This window comes from Coregonus lavaretus, assembly GCF_964263955.1.
Source record: "Coregonus lavaretus genome assembly, chromosome: 35".
NCBI classification, from domain to species: Eukaryota; Metazoa; Chordata; class Actinopteri; order Salmoniformes; family Salmonidae; genus Coregonus; species Coregonus lavaretus.
This window is the reverse complement of record NC_140022.1, coordinates 10,002,218-10,021,193: the sequence shown is the minus strand read 5'-3', so window position 1 is coordinate 10,021,193 and position 18,976 is coordinate 10,002,218. Positions and strand designations below refer to the sequence as shown.

At 41.1% G+C, this 18,976-nt stretch overlaps 1 protein-coding gene across 1 annotated transcript; it reads right to left on the bottom strand.

Annotated features, from left to right (window-relative positions):
- Positions 1 to 9,847: 9,847 nt before the first annotated feature.
- LOC311109582 (uncharacterized protein) lies at positions 9,848 to 15,719 on the bottom strand. Its single transcript, XM_084152511.1, has 11 exons — positions 15,346 to 15,719; positions 14,334 to 14,621; positions 13,975 to 14,229; positions 13,691 to 13,789; positions 13,570 to 13,590; positions 13,203 to 13,223; positions 12,966 to 12,998; positions 12,845 to 12,880; positions 12,491 to 12,547; positions 12,160 to 12,225; positions 9,848 to 12,030 (listed from the first exon to the last, which is right to left on the bottom strand). Exons 1-10 carry the CDS (start codon positions 15,401 to 15,403, stop codon positions 12,164 to 12,166), a joined length of 930 nt encoding a protein of 309 aa, XP_084008637.1. The 5' UTR covers positions 15,404 to 15,719; the 3' UTR covers positions 9,848 to 12,030; positions 12,160 to 12,163.
- Positions 15,720 to 18,976: the final 3,257 nt, after the last annotated feature.

The following is an 18,976-nucleotide window of genomic DNA, read 5'->3' as shown; positions in this document are numbered from 1 at the left end:
CCTTTTTTGTTCAGCTTGCTGTTCTGTGACAGTCTCCAGGCTTCAGTGGCTGCATTTACACAGGCAGCACAATTCTGATATTTTTGCCACTAATTGGTCTTTTGACTAATCACATCAGATCTTTTCAGATCTTTACAGAGCTGATCTGATTGGTCAAAAGACAAATTAGTGGAAAAAAAGATCAGAATTGAGCTGCCTGTCTAAACGCAGCCATGAATATCCCCATTGATATATCTTTGTTCTTGCAGTATTGGCAGCAGTATATTGGCTGCAGTATGTTGGCTGCAGTATTTTGGCTGCAATATATTGGCTGCAGTATATTGGCTGCAGGTTTTGCTGACAGTCCGATTTCTGGACTCTGTTCAGCATCGCTGAAAAACTGTAAATGATTTTAAAACAACATTATTTTGAATTGGATTGGCTCTGTGGATACAAAACACTTGCGGAACAGTGAAGCGGGAATTGAAACAGTGAAGTGGGAATTGTTGCATACCATTGTGCAGTAGGGCAAGCGGTACCGGAGCGCCAAGTCTAGAACCAAAAGGCTCCTTAACAGCTTCTACCCCCAAGCCATAAGACTGCTGAACAATTAATCAAATGGCCACCCGGACTATTTACATTGACACCTCCCCCTTCCCTTTGTTATTACACTGCTGCTACTCGCTGTTTATTATCTATGCATAGTCACTTTACCCCTACTTACATGTACAAATTACCTCGACTAACCTTTACCCCAGTACATTGACTCGGTACCGGTACCTCCTGTACATAGCCTTGTTATTGTTATTTTATTGTGTTACTTTTTATTTTAATTTTACTTTTGTTTTTTAGTAAATATTTTCTTAACTCTTTCTTGAACTGCATTGTTGGTTAAGGGCTTGTAAGTAAGCATTTCAGGGTAAGGTCTTCACCTGTTGTATTCAGCGCGTGACAATTATTATTAGTTTTTGATTTGAGTATTGCACTCTTGAACCCAGGTACGCCCCAAAACAGAATAGATTAGATAGAATACAACAGCATGCTTAATTTGAGCAATTTGCTTCTATCGTACAGTCATAGTTGTCTCATTACCCTGTGCTGTGTGGTGCTAGACCAGACCACCCACCTCGCTCCAAACCGGGCACCACACAGGGTTTGATCCCTACCCAGCCATCCCTGACAATCCCCTTCTCTCCTCACTAAATTACTTGGCAAATCCTCTCTCTCTCTCGTTCACACTCTCTCTCTCTGGAGTAAACATGCACTGGCAATGAGGCCTTATGAGTGATGTTTTAGTTCACCACAACATCTCTGATAAGCAGAAAGGATTGGTCTGGTGTTCGCTTTACATTCCTACTGTACATGAAATATTCCTGCAACTCTGAACCCCATCGGCCGTCATTCTATCACAACACAAAGATGCAAAGTCTGTGTCCTCAGAGTAATTTGACAAAAAGATTAGAGCGAGAAAGTGAGTCAGAAAGAGAGAAGGAAAACAGACAGGAGGAAAAAGAGAGAAAGGCAGGAAGAGAAGAGGAAATGGAGGGAGGGTGTACTGATGGGTGCAGCCAGCAGTGCAAAAGCTTGACTTAGTACTGCCTCCTCCTGGTAGAAACAAGAAATACACCTCTCACTCTCTCTCCCCCCCCAAGGCAGCAGCAGTCTAGGGTGCTTCTCAATAGTCCACAGTGGCTTCCTCTCCTTGTATCCTCATCTCCTTTCCTTCTTCTGCGTGAACATAAAAGGAGACCTTTTGGAACTATTGTGATGTACCCATAGTCTCTCATCTCCACCTACACACCTCTACAGTGGAAATGAGACGCCTTGTTCTCCCGCTCTTCAGGAAATGAGACGCTTTGTTCTCCCGCTCTTCAGGAAATGAGACGCTTTGTTCTCCCGCTCTTCAGGAAATGAGTACAAACCAGTCTCTGTTCGCCTCTGTTCTCTGTAAATGGTGATGAACGCATCGCCAGCTCAATCAATATTCTATTTAGACCCCATCATTTGGATAAGCATGGTGATGAGGAAGAACATTTCAATTAAAGAAAAGAAGAAAGATGAAGATTAAAGACGAAACAGAGAGAGAGAAGAAATGAGAGAAAGAAATGAGAGAAAGAAACGAGAGAAAGAAACGAGAGAAAGAAACGAGAGAAAGAAACGAGCTGAAACTGAGAGGCAGAATGAGATGGAGTGGATGAGGATGTACTAAAAAAAGTAAAAAACATCCCACCATTTTCCTACTTATTCCTACTTATTTCCTACTTTTATCCTACTTATTTCCTACTCATCTCACCATTTCCCACCATTTCATACAAGGCATTGATATAGAGCCATAACGTCTGCATTTAACACCCCTATCTCCTGTATTGTATTCCTGAGATTGCACAGGTGTGCTCACCATATGGATGAAAGGATCAGATAATGGACGGTGAAGGCTACAGCTGAGCCCTTCCACACCACGGTCTATACCCACCACTGGCTCATTTAAGGAGGAATCATAGGGACGTGTGTTTGACCAAACTGGGGTTTTTCCACTGAGGTGATGATCAGTATTCACCAATACATCATGTAAATCAGCTGAATTATCCGGTGCTGTTCGCTGAGGGTAATCAATAGCTACTTCGTCAGAAAATATAGGGCTGTGGCAGTTTATTGCCCTGTGTAAAGCACAGTCGCACACACCCACACTGATACCCCTCTGCATTAGGAATTATGATGCTGTGTGTTGGGTACCTATATTGTTAGGATTCCCACGGATTTCAACAATTACTATCATTAGTGCTAATGACTGTTTTGGTGGGAGCAGAGAGACAGGGTGGGTGGGGAACAACCTCCATGCCAAGAGGATACCATAAAGTTAATGTGGCTTCTCTGTGTAACATAAGACTGACACTGAGGCTGGGTATATCTGCCCCTTGTTGTCTTTCAGTGTTAAACAACAGTCATGGGTAAGAGGAATAACTCAGATTCTAAAGTCTTGTTTTCAGAGTGAAGTAGAATCAATGGATTACCTTTACCTTAAAAAAAAAAGAAGTTGACTGGGATATGTATGAATTGTAAATTGTAAATAGCCAATCAACTGAATCTTGCAGATGGTAATTTTCTTCCCACTTGAACTAACCCCTCAGGTCCCTTCCTTCCATCTACCATCCACTAACTCTCAAATAGACACGCAACTTTCAGACATTAGAGCAGTGCAACAGGGGGAGCAGGGGCGTTATGCATCGTGCGTTTGGTCGATAGAAGTCTAGCTTAGAGGGCCAGGGGTTCCCCTGAGAGTCGTAGAAGACATCACGAGACAAAAAAAAACATTGCAGCTGCTGCTAGTCTGGTGATGTACAAGCTCATCAACACCAACCACCGCCCCTGTACTCAATTACTGCCCTCGCTGCTAATATAGCTGTAATCAAGCCTTTTGCTGCTAACTCTGCTTCCACTGTCAACCCTCCATCCCCATCTCTTTCTCTGGAACATAGTCGTTAGCCAGTCGTTAACCATCCTTAATGATCCACTGGCCCTGCAACATGTAGTGAATCTAGCTGCAGCTGATATACAGTGATAGCAGTAAAGCCATAAAGTCCATCTGAGTCCAACGCAGAACTGTTCTGTTGCTAACATGCAGAGCTAGCCATAATAAAGGTCGTTATTGCAAACACAATGGCCCCTCTCCCAATTCCCATCCCATTGCCAACTGAACCAATCATTCACTTTTGTTAATGATCCAGCAGACTTGGTACCTGATCCAGTTTGGCCAAGAATCCAGTACCATGTTTTACATTATTCAGTCTCCACCCACTCAGGGTCTAGAGTCCGGTGCCATGTTTTCCAGTGAGCTGAGGGGCTCCAGAGCTAGGGAGAGTGTAGCAAAAACACTGGTATGTGTAGCTGAGCTAAGGCTGTTATGGACATTTAGGATTACTAATGAAATACTCAAAGTGTTCAGATACTGCAGACTCTTAGCTGAACGCTTATCAGAGAAAGGTCGAGCTGGCCCGAGATCCATGTAAGAACCATTATATTGCACCCGCAGGGAAAGAAGTGATACTTGTTCTTCTTCATTTTATTTGAGTCCTCTGTGTTGTAAATCATACTGTTTCGTGAGTTTTGAAGAGAGCTTTGAGTACAGCGAGATCTGTTTAGAAAGACTTTTCATTATTGATAACATTATATGATCAGATTACTCTCTCCAGTGCTGCTGAATTCACCACCACACTCACACACACAAACACGCACACACACTATACATATCATATTGTAGCAGTTGAGTGCCAACCCTGTTGTCGCCACACTATGATTTCTGTCGCCCTGATGCAAGGGTCGCCATACCCGTTAGTGCAATTAGCTAAAATGTCTCTTCGCTGATCTACAATCTGTTGATAGATGGTTGCATGTCACAAAATGGCTGGTGAGGAAAGGGAGGGATAGAGGTATCCTTGCTTGTCAGTTTTATATGCACAGTGTAAAAAAGGGCACTCCCTTTATATCGCAACAGTGATCATGACATGCTGCATTCGAGGAAGCATTAGAGCAAATTGTTCCAACTACATCAAATGAGTGCTTGCCCTTACAATTGTATATGGACATAACTGAAGGTATCTTAGCTCCTAGCAACCAGCCATAATTATATTTTTTGTCTAGAAAGTAGTTGAGCGAGTTCCACATTCATATCATTGCCAGGCCTATAGCCATAGACAGGGCTGGGAAGTGGGAACTGGACCAAGGAAAGGGTTAACCATTTGTGCCTGGTGAGGGAGGTTGGGTTCTAAATGACCTGACCTTGGCAACACTAACAAGAAAGCTCTGTGGAGTTTGGACCCTCTCCTTCTTCCCTCTCTCTCTCTCTTCCTCCTACTCTCCCCTACAGCCTAATACCATTCATATAAATGAGTAATGTAGAGCACACTTTCTTATTTTCATTCCTCTCTCTCTCTCTCTCTCTCTCTCTCTCTCTCTCTCTCTCTCTCTCTCTCTCTCTCTCTCTCTCTCTCTCTCTCTCTCTCTCTCTCTCTCTCTCTCTCTCTCTCTCTCTCTCTCTCTCTCTCTCTCTCTCTCTCTCTCTCCCTCCCTCCCTCTCGCTCCCTCTCCCTCTCTCTCTCTCTTCCCAGACCCTCTCTACCTCCTACACTCTCTATCTCCTAGACATTTACATTCTCACTGACAGTCAAAGTAAACCAAATGTCAGACAAACTTCTATCTCTGTGGCTAACTCTCAAGAACATTCAATCACTTGTTGCTTGCCACGGCACTTGTCTCAGTGTTCTCTGAGCAACCTGCCAGTTCAACTCAGCTGCACCGACGTGAAACATCTCCTCTCCAATCTCCTCAGTGTGTTTCTACAGTCCGGCCGGCCCCTGTGTTGGCATGCCTTTACAGTTGACCCTGACCTTTGTCACATGGCTGTGAACAATGGGAGGTCTCTCTCAGATTCCTGGGGCCTAATCAGGTTGCATAATCCCACAGCCCACAGCCCTCAGCCAGATCAGAACTCTATACACACAGTACATTCTATGAGAGATGAACGCTGCTGTAGGAGGTGGCTATAGGTGATAACTAGATATATACAGTATATTCTGTGAGAGATGATACAGATCTACAGCTGCACCATTGAGAGCATCTTGACTGGCTTGGTATGGCGACTGCTTGGCATCCGAATGCAAGGCGCTACAGAGGGTAGTGCGTACAGCCCAGTACATCACTGGGGCCGAGCTCCCTGTTATACAGGACCTCTAGACCAGGCGGTGTCAGAGGAAGGCCCTAAAAAGACTCCAGCCACCCGTAGTCATAGACTGTTCTCTCTGCTACCACACGGCAAGAGGCACCGACAGGACCCTGAACAGCTTCTACCCCCAAGCCATAAGATTGCTAAATAGTTAGTTAAATAGTTAACCAATAGCTACCCAGACTATCGGCATTGACCCTTTTTGCACGAACTATTTCGACTCATCACATACGCTGCTGCTACTGTTTATTATCTATCCTGTTGCCTAGTCACTTTATCCCTCCCTATATGTACATATCTACCTCAATTACATCGTACCCCTGCAGATCGACTAGGTACTGGTACCCCATGTATATGGCCAAGTTATTGTTACTCATTGTGTATTTATTCCTCATGTTATTATTTTTCAATGATTTCTCTGTTTCTCTCTGCATTGTTGGGAAGAGCCCGTAAGTAAGCATTTCACTGTTAGTCTACACCTGTTTACATGTGACAAATAAAATGAGATTTGATGATTTTGAGATGAATGTTACTGTAGGAGGTGGCTATAGGTGATAGAAAGGGCCACTCCAAATGTGTGGGAAATGGTCTTATCATCTCTAAAACACTATCAACAAATATAGTAAATTGTGAGGTTATACAGACTATGCATTCTCTGTGTGTGTCTCTCTCTCTCTACTCTATCCCCCTCTCTCTTCCTTATTTCTCTCACCCCTCTCTCTTGCTTCTCACTCTTCCCTGCTCTCTTTTTCCCTCACACACACATACACACACACATACCCACACACACACATAATGAAAGCTTAATTAATTACTTGGTATGAAAAATTTGCATATCTAATGATTAATTTACCGGTATCTGGATTACATTTCCACACTGTCTGGGATAATCATTTCACCACTCATCAAAAAGCAAACCCCAATACATCAAAATCTACAATAGCATTCCCCTAAACCATGGTCCCCCTATATCACCATGGCATGTACAGCCCATCGCTCAGTGACCATGGTCAGATGTGAGCTCCATGGATACACAGAATGAAAACACCAGCTTCTAACAGCTTACATATAATGTTGAGGAGGTGGGGGGAACCTGACAGTTTTGGAAAGAGAATTGCTTGCATTATTTTATCTAGCGTCACTTGGAAAAGGGAGGTAGAATGCAGAATTCTGTGAGTGGGGTAGAATTCTGAGAATAACATTCTAAAAACTCCCTCTACAAAGGGTTATAATAGGAGGTCTGCCTCCCCCATGCTGGTTTTAGATTAGCTCACTAGTGGGCTGCGGAATAATCTAAGGATGCTCACGCTGTTACCATGGAGGCACTACAGTAATAAGGAAATGAGAGATGTCATTAAGACAGTTTAATAGCTAGATAATATATACAGTAAATATATACAAAACAGTTTGAAGAAACTGTTGAGGAAGCAACATTTTGAGAGGATAAGCAAGTTATAATGCAGTGGTTCTGGGTTAAACATTTTGAGACAGAGCGGACATGGCAGTCACTCATGTGGAACTGTGATGTGGACACTAGTGTAGATTTTGTGGCGTCAGCAGCTGAAAATGATGAGTTGGTCAATGGCTCATAGCCGTCATACTGATTCCTATAATGAGAAGGGGGAAGAGGTTAGACACCAACTCCCACTGAGTGACACAAATGGATCAGTTGGCTCCCATGTGAACTTCCTGGTTTCTTATAGGACATAATCTTTCCATAATCCTTCTTTATGTCTCTCTAGAATCTAGTCTGATTCCAGGAAATCCTATGATCATTACAAGACATTACAGTATACAATATTAATGGGTAAATAAACGTGTTTATTTCTGTGTGTGTTTGACACACTACTCCCAGTCACTGTGTGTACTGATGGGTGCAGCCAGCAGTGCAAAACGCTTGGCTTAGTACTGCCTCCTCCTGGTAGAAACAAGAAATACACCTCTCTCTCACTCCTTGGCATTACTAACAATACAACTGTGCAGTTTGGACTCTACCATTACTGAATATCCTCCCTCTATCTCTCTTTATTTGCAGTGAAAATGTCCTGCTCTAGAGAGCCACCAGATGCCATGGTCATGTGAGTGGGCAGCACTTTGTGCTCTTTGGCAGGGCTTTACACACACACACAGCATGTACTCACACACTTGGCACGCATGGTTCTGGAGTGGGAAGCACTGTCAGGGCTTCATGCACACACATGCGCGCACACAGCGCTTGTTTAAGCTCTTTCTGTCTTATCAAGTTATCTTTACTGTACTCTCGTCCGCCAGCCGGCTCTCTCTCTCTCTCTCTCTCTCTCTCTCTCTCTCTCTCTCTCTCTCTCTCTCTCTCTCTCTCTCTCTCTCTCTCTCTCTCTCTCTCTCTCTCTCTCTCTCTCTCTCTCTCTCTCTCTCTCTCTCTCTCTCTCTCTCTCTCTCTCTCTCTCTCTCTCTCTCTCTCTCTCTCTCTCTCTCTCTCTCTCTCTCTCTCTCTCTCTCTCTCTCTCTCTCTCTCTCTCTGGGGACAAGGTTATCTTTATTACACAGGGTCAGTGGAACTACGTACCATGAAAGCTGCCGATCCCTCTGCCATAGTTATACATTAATAAAGACCATTACTACCAGGTCATAAACAATGTCACAGAGATGAAGGATATTCACCCTGAAGTCAGTTCGCTTAGTACATTAGGTCAATGTGTGAGACTGTGAATCACACAGCATGTCAATGGGCTTGATCTTACAGTGTAACATATAGAGTATTATTAGGCCTTCAAAGGAACATTTTCCAGTTGAATAATTGAGTCTGAGCTGTCTACAGTCAAGTAAGAGAGACGGACCTGTAACATTTGACAATGAATTCTACTCCGAAATTAACATTCCGTTTGCAGGGTTCTGTTCTGTGATTCTGCCAGTTTGAAAAGATCACTATTAGGACTCTGACACTAACCGGCAATAGCACAAAGATTACACACATTGTGAAGGTCGGTGTTCATCAACCTAGACATGAAAGGTTCAGAAAATCCTTGTTCTTTAGTCTAGGATTAACTATGGAGGATGTCATAAACAAGTGGACTCTGGGACACTGTGTCATTTAGCTTTGAAGGGTAAATGAGATGGGTCAGCAGTTGACAAGCGCAGAAAGGGTTACTATTAAAACTGAACAGGAGGTGTGGTGAAACCGAAGGTTCAGAAGATCAAGACATTTGTAGTTTATTAATCGATTGCTGAGGGCAGGGAACGGAACCTCAAGGTGAGTGTCATTCAAGGGTAGAGACTTGAACAACAAGTGGGGCTCCAAACTCACATGCAGGCATTGTGGGTACACACACACACACACACACACACACACACACACACACTACTAGACATACTCTAACAACACAAACTGGCCACAACGGTGTCCATAGTGGTTTTGGCTATACATCCAGAAGGGTGCATCTGTGAGTAACTGAAAGAGTGCAGAGAAAAACAACTTTGTAGTTATTACTAATGTAGATGGCCATGCTAGAAAGAACTAAAGTTGCGATTTTGTCAGAACTAATTTGTAAGTACGTACATTTTTGGTACTCGTTTTAGAGTTAGGGTTAAGGTTTGGGTAATAGTTAAGGTTAGGGGTAGCGGTTAAATAGAATCTGTGGTTGGAAAGTTCCGTTGTTTCTAGCATGATCAGATAGTAACAACTAAGCAACACCCTTCCTCTTTTTATGATGCAGTGATCGTGTGAGTTGACTAGGGGGTGCAATAGAGACTCTTTTGTTCAACTGTCACAAAGTGTCCCACAGATAGAAGTAGCCAGATGTCTCACAGGATTTATAAATCTGAAGCATCCATTTAGAAGTTCCACTCACTAAGTTTTGTAGACTTGACCCTTTGCCAAAGTTTCAAAAAATGGTGTTGTTTAGGAGTGCAAGGGCGAATTGAGTTATTGCACACAACGCACTAACGGAAATATTTAAATACATGCAAACACATGCCAATAGGATCTTGCTAGCTCGTGTTTGGCTCTGCCCACCTCCTTGCTTGTTCTGTCTACTATGCTTCATTTGCTCTCATTGGAAACGACACGGATGGGATATCTTGGGTTAGTTACCAGTATCTTTGGTGTACCACGCAATGCCAGGTACAGAACAGGCTTGTAGGATGTCTATGGTATCAGGCACATTCAAATGATTAAAAAGAAAACCACTGCTTTATTACTACTGTTCTAAGAGTGACAGTTTTACAATTATGTTAAAAAGACAGGCTTCACTCCCACAAAATACATGTACAAAACTGAGACCTTGGCCACTATGGAAATATATACAGTACCAGTCCAAAGTTTGGACACACCTACTCATTCAAGGGTTTTTCTTTATTTTTAATATGTTCTACATTGTAGAATAATAATGCCAAGAGTGTGCAAAGCTGTCATCAAGCCAAAGGGAGGCTACTTTGAAGAATCTCACTTATAAAATACATTTGTTTAACACTTTTTTGGTTACTACATGATGTCTTCACTATTATTCTACAATGTAGAAAATAGTAAAAAATATAGAAAAACCCTTGAATGAGTAGGTGTGTCCAAACTTTGGACTGGTACTGTACATAAAACATACTGGTACATTCAACACAAAATCAACATTGGTTTAAGCTGCAGGAAATAAACATGTAAAACGATAGGATATTTACATTCCAATTAGACAGCACTGGGTAAAAATTGACTTTGCTATTATTGATTATGAAAGGTAAGGCAGTGATCTTGCAATCACATCACACATCTTAAGATTGTCACTGTAAAGTTTGCTAGTACTGCAGTAAGCTTAATAAAGAACAGAGGTGGAAGCAGAGATACACACAGAGATACACACAGAGATACACACTGGCAGAGCAGAAGTGTGTGCAGGCTTTAAAGGCACACGGCTTTAGTTTGAGCAATTGCACTTAACTGCATATTTCTATATAAGCACAAACTTTAAGTTAAGTCTTTTTACAAACGACTGCATTTCATGTAATAATGGGTATGTTTATATTATTGAATTCAATAATATGATTAGTGTGAATACTCTGATTATTATAATAGTTTGATTAAAATGTTTACATGCTTTGCGAGAAGAACGATTTCCCCTACAATCCGGTTTACATGGACAGGCCATAATCAGGCAACCTGAAAATCACCAATCACAATACATGTTCTATCACATCGATCATATAATTTTTGGGAAGCCTATTTGATTCAGAGTTTGGACATACTGTATAAAGTTTGCATGTGAAAACTATTTCTAAGATGCATACTTTCAGATTTTACAAACTCACTTCACTTGTGCCAGAGGGAGGCTCGCGCTGCTCCAGAACATGCGCAGATCAAATACACCACTGAAACTCAGATTAACATTTACATTTTAGTCATTTAGCAGACGCTCTTATCCAGAGCGACTTACAGTTAGTGAATACATATATATTTTTTTCTTCATACTGGTCCCCCGAAGAGATATTAAGGTTCTTACATGCCAATATAATCAAAACAATCTATGTCTAGGTGTTTTAATCGGCATATGCTTACTTCACTTATGACCTTTACGCCAATTAAGAAAATCTGAGTAAGGTGTTATAATAATAATAATGTGCCATTTAGCAGACGCTTTTATCCAAAGCGACTTACAGTCATGCGTGCATACATTTTTTTTGTGTATGGGTGGTCCCGGGGATCGAACCCACTACCTTGGCGTTACAAGCGCCGTGCTCTACCAGCTGAGCTACAGAGGACATGACTATTGCCAAACTCAGAGTATTACCCTAATTAGCTTAATATTGAATAATTAGTGTGCATGTAAACATACTCAATGTAGTAGTCATTGGTGTCATAGGTTTGTCTATGATCCTAAGAATTTGTAAGGCTTATCAATTTACTTTGCAACTTGTAATTGAGTTTGCAAATTGTTTTGTAAGCTTGCAGATGTAGGATCTTAATTTGATCATCCTGAGAACTTTCCTGCAATGCATGTACAACCTGTAGTGTACTCAGGGCTTAAAGAGGCTTCTGAAGTTTGTAATTTCCACTTTGAAATTTCTGACTTGATTTTCCTGTCCGAAAAATGTAGCAACCCCTACAAAATGTATTATAAATTAAAAATGTATTATAATCCACATAATTTACATTTCCTGTTGCTGCAGGACTATTTTCCTGCAGTAACAAACTAGCTCAAATTAAGATCCTACATCTGTAACTCAAATTGACCTCTATTTCTCAGATCGGGATGTAACATTGTTTTAATGGGTACAATAAAGTGGTAGAGCATTCCCTTTTTCATCCAGTGCTCGTTGTCTAGATTCGTTTCTCTTGATCCACAGTGATACTCTGGCCCACAGGTCCACAGCTAAAACACATCAGTAGGAACAACAGTTGGTAACACAGTGGTAGAGTTGGCCAGAGCCAGGCCTAAATTGGCTCACAATGAAGAAAATGAGGTGGATGCAGTATATATTATATTTACAGTCAAACTTACCGTCCTACAATACTGAATTCATTACTGAATCATCTTTATGATCATTTTTCCTCGCCAGGTCTTCCTCTGCAAAATAACACACAAAACAGTATAGTTGGAGCGCACAAAGTCCCATTGCCAAGCCAGATAGAGCCACCACCATATTGCTAATACCTAACTATAATACTGTATATGCCATTTAGCATATGTGGACTCTTTTATCCAAAGCGACTTACAGTCATGCGTGCATACATTTTTCACCTGGGTGGCCCATGAGGTTAAAGTTATATTCCTAACTCCTATTTGGTCCCTTCAGATCAAACATAGAAGTGGAAGATACTGGGCATCATACCATCCTTCCCCCGCCCCTCTTCAGCTGCGGGTGTGTTAACAACGGAGTAGGAGACACCTGAGGAAACGTAGAGGAGAAACACGTTGACTACAGCCCCCCTATAAAGAATCTATAAACATCTATATAAGTCTATAAACGACCAATAAACAAGCTAAAAAGCACAATAATTGATATCAAATAAAGATCATGTCTGCTTTGTGACTTTTACACTCAGTACTTGGTGTAATACTGTAGATATCCCATCTATGACGGAATAGACTAATCAAGATTTTCAGATATTTTGAGATATGCATCTAATGATACTTCTGATGCCGTTTCTGCATTATGCAGTCTAGAAGTAGCTTTATGACGTGCCTGTGGATGCAGAAACTCCAGTTGATGCGTCAGTGGCTGAAACAAGGAAGCGAGAATAGTTTAGCTTAGCTTTATCATACACAGATCCTGTTTGTTGTGGTCAAGTAAAGGAAACACTTACTAGTTCCCACTTCTCTCTGTTTTTTCCAAAATTCTAGTAATGGAAAACAGAGAAGAGATATTCAGTTAAGTCAATGAAGTCAATAGTGACTAATACAAGTAACACACACGTAACATGTTCATCTCCCTTTCACCGGAGCAAAGGGACATGATCGTGAGGAATCGTGATGGCAGCAAAAACAATTAATGGAACATAAATGAACATTTCTACAAAACAGAAGTAATGAATGTTTCCTACCTCCATTCCATGGCATTGTTTCTGAAAAAAAAGCAAAAGGTGATTACTATACTTTCATCAAATCACAACTATTACCCAAGATTACAGACAGACAGTATTATTATTATTGTTAAATACTCCACAATTTAAACACTTGCTCCCTAAAACACTGGACTATAAATTATACTTATGCTAAAATCTTTATTCTATTCTACTGAGCCATTTACTTTATGTTCATATTCGTATCTTTTATTATTTCTTATTGGTGTTGCATTGTCGAGAAGGAACCTGCAAGTAAGCATTTCGTTGGACGGTGTATACCATGTGTATCCTGTACACACGACTAATAAAATGTGAAACGTGAAAAACTGACAGAGAATCATCCTACCTTTCTCATAGAACCAAACTCCTGTGATGTAGAAAAAGAAGAATACATTTATTGTCCAAGACAACCCACCTCATACGGGTGTAAGTAAGTAAACGTTAAAATAAACATAATTTGCCCTTACCTGTTTTAGCTTTATGACCAAAAATGAACAATAGAACAACGGCAACAGCCAGAACAAAGAGAGAAATACCAAATAACCTGGCCTTGGTCAACCAGCCACCTACAGTTAGGAAGGAATACATTTAACATGAACATTTAATAAAACATTCCATTCCAGATGCTTTCCTATCTACCCAAATACCTCACCTATCAACAATAACCCTGATTTATACCCAAACATATAATTACTACTAGTATAACAACATACTGGGCAGCGTAAAAACTATGAGTGTCCAGTCCTCTCACCTGTCCCAAAAAGGTCTTTATCAAAGTCTTCACTGGCCTCGCTCACAGGGTTCTTGAGCTGACACGTGTAGATGATTTTAGTGCTGTCATTCCTAGAGACAATCTTCTGTTGTCCTGAGACCTCCCACGCCCCCTCTCCCGCTTTCCAGCTGTAGGTGACGGGTTCAGCATCAGTGGTGTCGCCTTCACAGGTCAGAGTGCAGGAGGTTTTGTCTGAGTTACAGGAGGAAGTGATTGTGGGTTTGGGGACTGCCTCTGTAAACGGAGAAGATCAAGACAGAAAAAATAAATAAAAAGGGAAATGCTTGTAATCACAGGCAGGCAAGCATACAGACACACACACACACACACACACTTACTGATAACAGATAGTGTATATGTCTTGTCAAGCAGTTTGCTGTTGAACTCCACAGAATAAACTCCACTGTCTGTTTTCGTCAAGCCACTGATTCTCAGCTCTCCAGTAGTCAGGTCCAGGGTTGTGCGGTTTTTGAAGGCAGCATAGATGTCCAGACCAAAATCCTTGTCCCACTCTGCCAACTTGTTCTTCTCATGCTTCCATAGGATGCCTGTGATGGAGTCAGGTATAGTGGACTTGTCCGGCATCAACACAAGATCCACTCCCACTTTTCTGTTGAGCTGTTGAGCTGAAAACCAGACAATATCTCATACTTGTAACAGAGAACCAAGGAGATGAACCATGGAGGTGAACCAAGGAGGTGTAGCCTATCCAGGTTAGGAGGAGTCTGATAGCCTATATCTATCTATACATGTATACACAAGGCCTGCAGATTAGTGTGGCCTTCTCATCCCATTGCATGAACACGTTCCAACCATATTGTTCTGTTTTCTGCCACATATTTATAAATGAGAGAGAAGTTATACCTCATTAACAAAATATCTTCTTGATCATTACTTTGCCTCTAGGTAACCAGCTCACACTAAGCCTATCTAACGTTATCCCACTGGGCACACACTTGCTTAGCTATCCCACTGGAAACAATGAAATTACGTCGAACCAACTTGGACTAGACGTTGAATTGTCGAGTGGATGTAGCCTACAGTAAAGGGTGCGGTCGTTTTTCTTATCCATAGTCCTAAAAAAGCGTATTGTTACCACTTTCATAAGACTATGCTGGTTGTAGGTAGCCTACTTTACGTTGTAAAAGTTTCAGTTCACCCCGATGCTTTCAACTTTTGTAGCTTGTGTAGCACACACGTTGTTTTTCCTGTGGTTTGTTGTTGTTGACATATGCACCGTGGTTGTAAGGCGCACACAATAGCCTAATAAAAACTAGAACGAGAGAATTTGCCGCCACCCATAACATGACAATCGAAAAACGTGGATAATCCACGCGCAACAAAACCTACCTGAAACTGCGTAGAGTATTGCTCCCGCCAGAAAGACAGTCAGAAGTGTAGTCGACATATTATTTGAAGTCTCATTGATAATTCGTCAAATATGTTTACCGCTGCTATTGCAGTAGCCTAGCCTATATTGCGTGCTTATCTTTCTGAGAAAACCCCCTTTTCGTAGCCTATGAAGTGGAAGTGAGTCAGCTTGCTACTAGATCACTTCTTGATAATGACATTGCACTATCGTGTGGCTAAGAATTTGTCAACTCTTTTTTTTATATAACTGTTACAATGTATCCTATATCACAAGCTACACACATTTTTTAATTGTTACAATGTAGCCCTTAGATTCCCCTTCTCCGGAAGAGTCCCTGCCTAGTCGTGTATATTACTCTTTGGCGGCTCCTTGTGACCGGATGACAATGGCTTTCACCAATCAGGTTTGGGAAAAAATCCACTTTAATAATAATAATAATAATAATAATAATATGCCATTTAGCAGACGCTTTTATCCAAAGCGACTTACAGTCGTGCGTGCATACATTTTTGTGTATGGGTGGTCCCGGGGATCGAACCCACTACCTTGGCGTTACAAGCGCCGTGCTCTACCAGCTGAGCTACAGAGTCCAACTTTATCACTTTGAGGTCATAATAATAAAACAAAATCCAATATAGAACTCAACTCCTTTATTGAAAAAATCTAAATATCAAACACCTCAAATTCACAAAGGATTGGCAATATATACAGGCCGGAATTCACACCTTGCAGATAGATGACGTCACACTGCGTTTTGAAGTGCATTTGTTTTGCACAGCAGCATGTCTCGGAAGGAAGGAGCTGACACTTGATTTAGGAATCGTCAGTCCTGTGGTGTGATCCGTTTGGCGAACCTGGCTGAGAAGTCATCCAGTGCATGCAACGAGACTGATCTTTAAGTCTAGAGTCAACTAGCTCTATCCCTTTACAAGGCAGATGAGGATGAGCTCTACCTCTCAGGCCTGGTTCCTCTCAACCAACACTCTATCCCTACACTAGACTTTGCCTATTGTGGGGGTTGGCATAAAATACTCTGAGAAAAATAACTAAAACAATAACAACCTGTACAAATTTCTTGACTTAAGTCAAGTGAAGTCTTGAAGAATTATGAAATTATGAAATGATATAAGAAATTCAAAAGCTGCGATTTAAAACAGAAAGTGGAGTGGGTTGGCATAAAGCGCTCTGGGGAAAATACCTGAAAAGGTATCATACAACCACAAAGTGATTAATACTATGGCTTCAAACAACAAAAACAATATGCACAAATTGATTTAGATTTGTAAAGATGAGTCATGAATAATGAGAAAGGGTAAGAATCCAAAGCTATTTACCTCCAAGTATAAGATAATCTCTTGTTTTTGTCCATCATCAAAATGTTCTGATACAAATATTGCCTTCATATTTCTGAAGTACTGTAAATTCATAAAGCACACAACTCAACACGTTATACATTGAGCTCCAAAAGAATTGGGACTGTGACACATTATTTGATTGTTTTGGCTCTGTACTCCAACACTTTGGATTTGAAATGATACAATGACTATGAAGTACATTATGATTTACCATTCATTTCTTTTGGGCACAAAATAATCTGAAACACAACCAAAACAAATGCATCCAACAAGTTTGTAGAGTCACAAGCTTGATGTAATCATTGCGTGCTAGGAATGAGACCAAATACTAAACTTTTGACTGCTTTAATACACATAAGTGAATTTGTACTAAAATGGGGGGGGGGGGGGGCAATGTACAAAAACTGCTGTAATTTCTAAACGGTTCAGCTGATATGGACGAGAATACCCTCAAATTAAAGCTGACAGTCTGCACTTTAACCTTATAGTCCTTGAATAATTTCAATTCCAAAGTGCTGGAATACAGAGCCAAAACAACAACAAATGTGTCACTGTCCCAATACTTTTGTAGCTCTGTACTTCATCTGATTGAATGCAAGTTACTATGTGCAATGTTGGCCTGTTTTCCTTAATTTACAATTTATATTTCATTTAAAAAAAATCCAACAGTTCAAACATGTTTCTTTATTTTTGGTTGTTCGTCTCAATGTAACAGATATGGAGGCATGTACTGAGAGCCTTCAAACCCCATTTTTGTGGTCCTCAGTTCCCCACCAGGAAGACCACCAGCTGGAAAGAAGCAATAGAGGAAAGAGCTCATGAGACAAAACATTATTAATGATTAGGGCCAGGAGTTTTTCCTGGTCAGGTCACATGGTCTGGAAAAACTCTTGGTCTTATGTTATAAATGCAACAACAGGTGTCCTTCCTTTCCTTTAAGAATACCAACACCAATCTGACTTGTTCATTTGTTTGACTTTCATTGCATCCAAATTAAAAGACAAATACCACATGTTGATCATCACAAACATAATAACAATGTAATAACAATGTGAGCACTTCCAAATGCTTTCTTAATAAATGTTGTGGTTGGTGTCTCTCAGACTCATACTTACCATCCTAAAACACTGGATTATTTCTTCTCCATCAACGGGGTGGCTTCTGGCAAGAAAACACAGTTGGACTTAATCACACACAGACACAGACACAGACACACACACGTAGGCACGCACGCAAGTGCACACACATGCAAGTAGGCACACAGGTAAGCGCGCAAGCACACACACACACACACACATCCCTGGTCTCCTTTCACACCCTCATAAGCTACAACAATCAAATAGTACAGGGATACCTGTCTATTCTGAACCACAAACTGGCTCTACCAATCCTCAAGGTAAACAACAACCTAGTAGATGGCAGAATTCCAGGTGAATGCCACTGTGTCTTACCCTCAGGCTTTGACTCATCTTTAGGACTGTTGGATCCACTGGCTTCAGCTGCTAATTAGATCATTTCTAGTAACCCTCTAGATCACGTGTCAAACTCATTCCACAGAGTGCCGAGTGTCTGTGGATTTTCATTCCTCCCTTGTACTTGATTGATGAAATAAGGTCACTAATAGTAAAGAACTCCCCTCACCTGGTTGTCTAGATCTTAATTGAAAGGAAAAACAATAAACTCACAGACACTGAGCCCTTCATGGAATGAGTTTGACACCCCTGTTCTAGATGAACCCTCTATACTTGTAATACAACACAATATATTGTATTTAGCTTTTAAGAAAATGTCAGTTATAGGAATCATCCGGGACAAATATGGTTTGAGTGTACTGTAACTGCCAAAGCACTGATTCCAGCTCTATTATGGGGTAAGCTATCCGCTTAAGTCTCATACACCCCTCCATTCCCCTGCAATTTGTCGGCGTCATCGTCCCCTGTTTTGATGGACACTATCCCAACCCCCTCTGCAGAATCACACAGAAGGAAAACCTCAACTACAGCCTCTCTCCTACTGCATCAAATGCTACTTAAAGAAGTTACTTCTGCTTTATACAGTCTTAAATTAACTGGATGACTTGCCTTGTTTTGGCTGGACTACATCATTGACTTTAGCTGAGGAGAAGAGAGAAAAGTTGAGCTTAGTATTCTCATACACAGACCACATTAGTATTTGTTGTGTTCACTTCTGGATGACAATTAAAAGGATGCTAAGTGGCAGAATTCCATGTGAATGCCACTGTGCCTTACCATCA